General features: G+C 35.4%; 1 protein-coding gene across 1 annotated transcript; it reads right to left on the reverse strand.

The window, feature by feature from the left end:
• Positions 1-1,572: 1,572 nt before the first annotated feature.
• Positions 1,573-10,163, reverse strand: LOC121429068 (C-type lectin domain family 4 member D-like; the record flags this gene model as incomplete). Its single annotated transcript, XM_041625972.1, has 5 exons — positions 1,573-1,893; positions 2,609-2,815; positions 4,512-4,640; positions 6,370-6,534; positions 10,004-10,163. Coding segments are annotated over 5 exons (930 nt in total), but the record flags the coding sequence as incomplete, so codon positions are not given.

The raw sequence follows: 10,163 nt of genomic DNA on the forward strand, positions 1-10,163 counted from the left end.
GTGTTGGCTCAGTAACCGGTGTGTTGGCTCAGTTGGTAGAGCGTCCGTCTCACAACCGGGAGGTCGGGGGTTCAAACCCCGGCCGCGTCAGACCAAAAGACGTTAAAAGATGGGAGTTGCTGCTACCGTTTGGCGTTCAACAATTAAAGGGATAGAGCCTCGTCGATCTGGCGCTGCACGGTGGCTGCCGGGCCCACGATCAATTGGGCAGAGCAAATTTTCGGAGTATTTCATTTCATGTCTATTTCGTACAATAAATTATGGATAGATAATAAAATACAAAAGAACAAGTGGGGATATGACATCATCAGTTTGCTCATTGAATATTCATGAAGACAGGCAGAGAACTGTTGCATCGAATTCCTACAAATCCGTAAAATGTCATAATTTTGTTATTCCTTTTCACCCGGTTTACTGAAATATTTTTGCATATCATACACCATTTTACTTTGAAAACAAACAATATTATTCTGTGAAACGACCACAGGATCATTCATTAAGCTTTTCCTACCTCACGTACGATCTGTCTGTGACTAACTTGTATTTGTGCCATAGGCCTACCGCAAATTTTCACAGCAAAAACTGTGGTGTTAACCGGTGTACATAGAGGACCACACCACTTATTTTACACCGGTGTTAAATTGGTGGTGCTAGTTTTACACCTATAGGTGTTATTGCAACACCTTTTGTAGTTACATTTACACTATTTGGTGTTATGTTTAATATCTAGGGTGTAATTTTAACACATCAGGGTGTGGTCCTCTAATAACACCAATTGGTGTCAGTTTTAACACCCGTTTTTACAGTGTTGAATTATCCCTGGTATTTTAACAAATTGGTCGCGAGTTACTTCAATCAAATGATAACAAATGCTAAACTGGCAAAAAGAACTGGCATTCAAATGCTTATCGATAACAAGAATTTAATGATATAAATATCAGATTTAAAAATAAGGTAATGTCGTAAAGGTGTTCGTAAAGTTACGCAAAACTAGATGCCAAATCAGCTATACAGGGATATGTCATTTAGCATAGCACACAAAGGTTTCACCAGTCGTCCGAAATTTACGAACAACTTTATGAAACAACCCCTGATCGTACTCAGAATTATATACCATATTGACAAGATAAATAGGAAAATCAAAGTGAATAATCACGAGTACATAGCAACGGATTCACAGACACGTACTTTAATCATATTTACCTTTCTCCCAATGGCTATTAAATCCTGGGCGAATCGACTATTATTCGAAAAGGGGGCGGGCACATTTTCCCCGAGGAAAAAATTTGTAATGTATCCAGGTGTTTTTATATCGATGATTCTTATGAAGATTTGAGTAAAAGAGAAAGGTAAGTTAGACCGATTTATTATTCTTCCTATTAACTACTAGATATATGATTCACTTTAAACATGCCTTAAGGATTTCTCGTTTGTACATGTATAATAAATGCACACAATGTGATCACGAATTACAATGTATGCTTATTTCGGGCAGTTTAAAACATACATGCAAGCAGTTAGAAATTGACGATTTTTAAAAAAATAATCCTCAATAAAAGACGTTGTCAATGTGAATGAATTGGCTCTAAATTAAATCTCGACTCATGTAACTCGGCGCCCCGGGTTATTTAATCCATTCATAGTAAGTACATAATGCGTTGTATATCAACGCATCGCCGGGAACAGATGCAATGTCCACCGAGCTAAGATGGCAATTTTTATTCCCGCTTCTGTAAGTGTTGAACGAAGTGCATTGTGGGTGCGAGAGGCATAGCGCAGCACATCGGATACGAGAAGACACGGTTGATATCATGAACACGTAGCTACTGCCAAGACAACCTCTTTCCCAGGACATTGCCCTGTAAGCCATACTCCGCTGTCGACTGCGAGGGGCTGAATGGAGAGAAAAAAAGACGGAGATTAAACTGCGTTGCGGTAATGATCTTATGATTTTTGTTTGGGAAACTTCACCAAAGAAAGGCCTAGATTGAAACAAATAGCTATATAGCGAGTTTTCGCACCGCAACACAGAACCAATTCAAAACCACAGTAAATGTATTGAAAAAGCCTAGCAAATGACAATGAACAGCTGGAAGGTTTTTGCCTGAAATTGGTGAACAACAGTCGGTCTAAGATTTGGAGCTGACGAAAAATGGTAAATTTGTCGTTTGTTCAAGAACAGGCGTCTCGGCAAGGCAGCTTGTCATTGTTCAAAACTCATCTACACTCATAATAGGAAATATCATTGGTGGGGTAGAAAATCTGTTTAACGGTCAATTGAATCGGGTTCGCCCTAACCACTAACCCGTCAAGGTGGTCTAGAGGTTAAGGCACTTGCGTTTGAGGCTGGGGCCCGTTTTCGACCTGACCCAAATTTTTAAAAGGATAACTCTGGGATTTTTTTATTCGTAACTACGCTATACGCCTACGGCCACTGTTCTCCTTATTCATTTCTTTCATAAGGTATTCAAATAAAAAAAAGTTGCCCCCCTTATGAAAGTTACAGCATATATTATTCATGGGAATATGTCGTTCATACACAAATGAAGACCTTTTTACTATTTTATTTTTTATTCCGTCCCTGCGTCACCAATCACGGTAAACCTACCAGATTGATCAAGAGGAGTCGTGCTGCCCGGATTAGCTGCCAGAGACGTTGATGGCGCTCTAGTAGTCGGAAGCTGTGGTTTTCGCGAGCACACTGGGCATGCATCTTCTTGTGCGCACGGGTGTTCGAGCCAGCTCCTGGTCCCCCGTACCAAGATACAGTAATCACCGGAGAGCCGATGAGCTGGGGCTGGGTATAGACTCCAATCTAATTAATGATATGAAATTAATTATATGATTATGATGAGGCTTTAAACCCCTATCTCATTGGTATGATCCATAATCGGTGATGACTGCAAGACGGACTTTTACATTCTAAATCAAGAGCAGTATAAAATAGAGCATATGGGAATAAGAGGTGTCCAGTAAGAGTAATGCTTAAATGTGGACCCCCTTTAATGTAAATGAATGTAAATGGATTAAAGAAATGAAATGAAAAAAGTAGAGATCAGAAAGACTGAAAGTAGATTTGGAATTACAGACGAGATGCAGGTTCATCCACCGTGTTCACACAATGTGGTCTCCACCATGGAGGATATGCCTTGCGCATTAGATGAGAGAGAAAAGAGGAAGGGGAAAGGAATGTCAAATAAAGAAGACGAGACAAAACAAGAGACAAGGCAAGATAAGAAGAACACGATGAATACATATGTAAAGGGTAGAAAAGACATAGTAAAATATATTGGGAAAGGCTGACCACAGGCCAATTTGAAATAACGGGGGAAGATGAAATAAGGTGACATGACGAGATGATATAACCAGATCAAAAGAAAACAAAAACTTTCAATCAATCAAAACTCAACTGTTTTTACAAGAATTCGATATATCAAAGGGACCATCCATCAAGGAGTATCATTAGAAATAATAGTCATCTCTAATGTACCTATTGAATAACTAAATATCTTTTTTCTTATGAGGTTCAAAGATAATTTAATGACTCTTATCCATTCAGTCACGTTAATAAGTTCAGAATTGACAACATAGCTATTTATACTTTAGTTTGTGGGTTCTTCTAACAGGATAATAGTCATTGTTTGAATGATCTGCAAAAGTCATTGATAAAATAATAATAAAAAAGAAGCGGACCAAATAAGCTAACCTGAGGGACCCCACATATAAAATATTGCAGACTATAGTTGTTACCATTAACAAATCTATACTGTGGTATGACGAATAAGTAGCTCTTGAATCACTCCTTCACTGCAAAAAGTAATGGGTCAAATTTTAACTAGCGAGGGTAATTATGTGTCCAACCAATTTGGGGCAGTATTTTACCCAATGTGGTAAGTATATTGTCCAGTAAGGTTAAAAAACAAGCAGCAATTACAACTTTAGAGTAGGTAAAATGTGCAAAGTCATATGGGGAAAGATCATTTTCACATGCAGCTGCTATTTTATGGAATAATCTGCCAGAATATCTTAGAAATATACAACCATACGAAAAGTTTAGAAATAGCTTGAAAACATATTTATTCACCATTTTGTAAACAATTAATGTAAGAACCCGGTGCTCTCCTCTTCATCTCCAATCCTTTTGTAAAAAGCGCTTAGAGACATGCAACTTTGCTTATGTATTTTGCGCTATACAAAAACGTTTCATTATTATTATTAAAATTTTCATCACACTGGAAAAATAAAAATGCCCAAATAAATACCCAATGTTGGTTGGGCACATAAATTGCCCTCATGGAGCATTTTTACCCAACATTTTTTTTAAAAAGTTCCCCCACACTCCATAGGGTGATATTTTTTAAAACTAGGAATTCATGTTGTATGGAATGGAGGGACTAGGAGCAGTCGAGGAAAATCTAATTTGGCTTTCGGTGAAAATTGATTGCGAATTGAACCGCTTTATGCAAAATGGGAACAATCAATCACAAGACATCATGGGTAAAAGTAATTACCCCAATATCCAGAGAAGTCTGTTTGGCTGTTCCAATAGACGCCATCTTGGTTTGGGCACTCAAAACTTCCGGTATCGGTGCGATCGATGCATCCCAACCAGTACGCAGAGCAAGTGATCGTCATCATAACTGATAAAGGGAGAGAGAGGTAATAATAATGATAATGATAAATCGGTACTTATACATGTATAGCGCATAATCAATTAAAATTACTTATCTGTCTATGCGCTTTATATACAAATTGCTCTCTAATATTACAATTACACTACAACAAAAACAAGCATGGTTTCAAATGTCTTTTAAACGATTCAGCAGACGTACATAATCGAAGGTGAATTGGTAAATATTCCATAATATGGGACCGCAAAAATCAAAACTAGCCCCCCCCCCTTGAAACAACTCTAGGAATGTGTAAAAGTGTAGTGTCTTCACCAGAACGAAGTATGTAATGTGGCTGGTGTGACACTGATAGAGGTATTCGGGTGCCATTTGTACATACACTTAATAACTAACAGTGCAGCTTTGTAAAAAAATCTTTTGTCAACTGGTAACCAGTGCAAATGCTTTAAAACACGAGTGGCCCGATCATACTACTGAGCTTTCAAGATAATCCTATCGTTATGCACCCCCCCCCCCCAAATAATTCCGCATGTGCAAAAATAAAAAAAGATAGTAATGTTACACAGAAATCAGCAAATGAGATTGAGATACACAACTCGTTCTCAAAATCGTGCTCAAAATGTCTGCTTTTCAGATAGGAATATAAAAAATTTAGCTCGCGCTCGCATCATTTCTGTAGCAAAACCCATACTTTCCATGATTAAATAGATGAATAGAATGCTCCGTTTTCGGTTCTAAACATCAAAAGAACTCCCGCTTCGATTAGCAATAATCTTTTGTTGGATATATATCTTGTTCTTTATCAAAAATTTCCATTAAATTGTCATTTTTTCAGATCCAAATATCAAAATTTTCAGTTGGCGCTCCGCGTTCTTTTAATATAAATTTATATATAAATATATTTATATATATATATATATATATATATATATATATATATATGTATATATATATATATATATATATATATATATATATATATATATATATATATATACCCGCACCCACAATATTCTCAACATCTCATCTCCTGAATTTGCAATCTCACTACCTAAAATTCCTACACTTTTCAAGTCTCTGTTTTTAATGATAACATTATTTTGCAGAAATTATATTTGTCACGGTCTTTATTTCATTGTGTATGATAACATACAGAATATACATAAATCTGTGAGTGGGTATTTTGTGAAACATTAGCGAAATTTTAAAATGTCATATATTTCTTATTTTACATCCGATTTTAATGAAATTTTCAACTTGATGTTTGTTTGATTTTTCTCTGTCGAATTAAATCAGCATTTTTGCTGGGGTGGACTTGACCTTTAATGATAGTAGTAGCAATATTAGTAATAGTAATACTGATAATGATGATAAAAGTAATGGCAATGATAACGATGCTACACAGTAAAAATGCTGTTTAAATTTTCATACAATTATTATATGAACCTTACAGTTTTAACAAATAAACTAAACAATTACTGTCTATACACCTACTCTAAGGTTCTAATAAAAATCGTTTTATAAAAGTTATAATCAGCATATTTACAGTATACTACTTATTATACCAATACCATTTCTACCACTTCTATATCTTGATAATGATGATATTGATAAGTTGATACTGACATTCATGATATTGTTGACAAAAAATGATGATGGTAAGAATAATATCCACATTGAAAATTGCAACTTATTCATTTAAAAATTCTAACAATGGTTTTTTTCATTTTTTTTTTACCTCTAACGAACTCCACCGATTCAGTAGATTCTGGGAAAAATAGAGCACCCCCTTTGCCAGCACATTTCTCCTGCGATTTTTGCCAAGTCTTTGGTGACGCCAGGATGAGAAGACATTGGTCACCCAAGAGATCCCAATTCGAAGGGCAGCCGTTTGCTTCAATCACTGATGATAAAGACAGATATTATACAGATGGTTATTATTATCATAATATTAATACATTGAATAATACTCAATTTACTATTGTTTGTCTACAAGGAAATCCATATACAGGCTTCAGAGTATGTAAATAACTCATTTTCTCTTTTAATAATAATAATAATAATAACTAGCAGTTAGTACGCTCTCTGTAGTTTACTATATCACAGCGTTTACACACGTTTTTAAACAAAAGTGCATAATAATAACAATACAAATACATGCAAAAGAAATCAATCGGAAAAGAGGTATGTTTTTAAAAGTTTCTTAAATTGATCTGAAGAGTTTGATGATTTAGTTTTCACACCAACTAGAGAACTTTAGGTCGGCCGGTGACCCTCTTAATGCTCTTTGTAGGATATCAGTCAACTCGTATTACAACTCTCCCCATGTAAGCTTCTAAATATTGGAATCATTTACCCATTAAAATAAATATCAAACAATGATCGATGATAATTATGACTAATACTTTGATAATGATGAGGACGCAGATGACGATGATGATTACTCAATTCGATTCAAATTCATCTTATTCTTGGTAATAAAAATTGAACATCATCAGCATGATCAGATTATACATTCGTGAAATAGATAGTAATGTACCAAGAGTGGTGGCACCAAACAGTATGCTCTTGAAAATAAGAAGCTTCCAACAATGTGTTTAATTCTGGACATTTCATCCACAGACCTCAATATGTATGGACCTTTAAAATATCTTGAAGTATGGGCATACCACTTTTGAAGTAAAACATAATGCATTTTTGGTTAGTAAATCACAAATATTTTGGCTCGCGCTCCAAGCTCGCGTCAATTATTTAGTAAGGTACTTATCCTGTTAATCTTTAAAACAAAATGCTTAGACTGTCCAATGCAGGGTGACCAGATTTCACAAAATTAATTACGGGACAATTGACAAACGAAGATCAACAAAGAAGCCCCACACAAAGTGTTAGACTTGTGAAAAAATATAAAGAATTGGAAGAGAAGTTGAACGAAAGAATGAAGGAGAGAAAGAAAAGAGATGATTGAGAGGTAAAGAAAATAAAGGAAAACAGAAAAAATAACAGAAAGTTAGAATAAAAGAAGGATGAAAGAAATAATAAGAGATAAAAAAAAAAGGTTTCCGTCATTCTTTAAAATGAATATAGAAAGAAAGAAAAAAAAGAAAGAAAGAAAGAAAGAGAAAGGAAGGAAAGATGAATAAATGTCTGAAAGACAAAATAAAGGAGAGAATTAAAGGGGGAAAAAGGTAAGAAAAAGGAGGAAAGAAATAATGAAGGAAATAAACATAATATTTCCTTCATTCTTTGAAAGAAAGAAGAAAAATGTAAGGAAGGGAAAGAAAGAAACAAAGAACAAGGGAAAAGAATGAGAAGGGGAAAAATAAGAAAAGAAGAAAGAGTGGAAGGGAAAAGGAAGTCAAGGTAATTATAAGGAAAGAAAGAATGAAGGAAATAAAAAAGGATATTTAATAAAGAAGAAAAGTAAGAGAAACAAGGAAAGAAAGAAAAATGAATAGAGAGAGAGAAAAGAAAATGCCTAGGGAAGGAAGATAGGAAATAGATAGATCAATGGTTTATTAATTAAAATCAAGACATCATCGCGGCTATGGCCGAATTGCGATATATTCACAAGGTAATAAAGTCACAAAAAATATTCAAACAATAACACAGATAATTACAAAATAAATAATACGGATAAAGTATGGTATTGGAATTAAAGATAGATGGAACAAAAAAGGGCAAGCAGAAAGGATAGGGTATATATATAAATGAAAGAAAAGGGGAAAAGATCAAACTTCAAGTAAACAAAAAAATCCAATCATCTAATAAAAATCATAATTTTATTTGGTGTTTTTTGAAATATTTTTTCAAAATTCAAAAATAAAATGTTTCAGAAATGAATGAAATTTCAAAGTGAAACATATCGTCAAACTTAAAAATTAGATGAAACATCGCGGCATCGTGCACGCCAAGACTGAAAACGAAAGCTGAAACAAATAGATCTATAAAAAGTCAATAACTTGTTCCTCCGATTACATCTCCAAATCATTAATCTGAGAATCCATAGTATAATTATAAAAATTTCCCGCCGATTTTGTGATTATTTTGGTGGAAAAACTGTTTATCAAGTGAGATTGTTTTCACCATTGAGAATTTGCTTCGATTCTACATGCCTAGCTAGTAGCCTGCCACACACAGGCAGGAGGCCAGTTCGTTTGCAATGTATTGGGTTACTAAGAAATCACCGCAGAACTTGCAAAAGTTTACAGTTATCGATTTAATTGTTGTCCCTGCTTCGTCAGCTGTTGGTTATTTAATGAAAATTCGTCACTTTGAAATTTATTAACTACATTTTGTTCAATATTCTGAAATACGGGACAAATATTCGTCCCGGGAAGGGTTTGTCGGGACGCCGGGACACAGGAGCAAAATACGGGACAATCCCGGGAAATACGGGACGTCTGGTCACCCTGGTCCAATGTTCGGATTGGAATATCACAAATTTTCAGCTCGGGCTTCGTGCATTATTCGATTGGTGAGATATGTATCATAACGAGTCATTAATTTCAGTCCTTATTCTTTAAAAAATTAAAAATTTCGACTCGCGCTTCGCACTCGCGTTAATTATTCAGCAACATCTCACAGGTATGTCCTTTTAACAGTAATTATAGCACCATAATTGACCAAATAGCGAGTTTTACAACTTCAAATTTTAAAAAATTTCCAAACCGCTCACTCGTTACGCTCCCTCGCGGAAAAATAATGCCGATATATATTGTATCAATCAGAAATCACTTCAAAAAGGCTTTGCTCAAATTAATTACTACAAAACACACAGCTTGATGCAGATGATAATCTCATTGTCAAAATATCCGTTTGCACCTACATGCCCATGTTTGACATATAAGTGCCCTTTTCGGCTCTGCCCCCCCCCCCCCCCCTCCCCAACGATAATACGTTCTGCCGCCAATGACTGTTAAGTAGTGTTTTTAACACAACTCTGGATTACTACAAAATATCAGTTCGTTATCTCCGTCACGCATGTTCTCTCATTGAAATAAACATACTGTAGCTACTGTAGATCACGCAATCGCACAATCGGGAATAGTGTTTGTTCTGTTTATATCCACCCTTCCCCCTCTTATTCTTTGTTTTATCTAGTACCTTTGTCAATGACCTACATAAGCGAAAAGCTTGCCCATGCACAGAATGTATATAGAGTGGTAGTTGTATTTATTGACTATTTATTTATTGGTGTTGACCAGCAGCACATGCTGAAAGGGTCAATTTACAAAATTTCATGAAATACAATAATTATAACAAAGCAAAAGAACAAAAACGTAGTTATAGTATTCTATATCCAAACTTTTAAGTTTAAAATCCTGATTCTGGCCCCGTCCCAATAAAAAAATGCTATGAAATTCAGTCCCTACCTTCAGCTGAACTGACTGAAGATGACGATGACAATGATGTAGACGACGATGACGACGACGATGATGACGAAGATTTCGCCATCGCTGACGTCGATTCAGTGATTCGACACACAATCATGAATCCCATCAGAGAGGCCCATCTCGCATCCATGGTTGACGA

Source organism: Lytechinus variegatus, chromosome 15 (genome assembly GCF_018143015.1).
Source record: "Lytechinus variegatus isolate NC3 chromosome 15, Lvar_3.0, whole genome shotgun sequence".
Classification (NCBI taxonomy): domain Eukaryota; kingdom Metazoa; phylum Echinodermata; class Echinoidea; order Temnopleuroida; family Toxopneustidae; genus Lytechinus; species Lytechinus variegatus.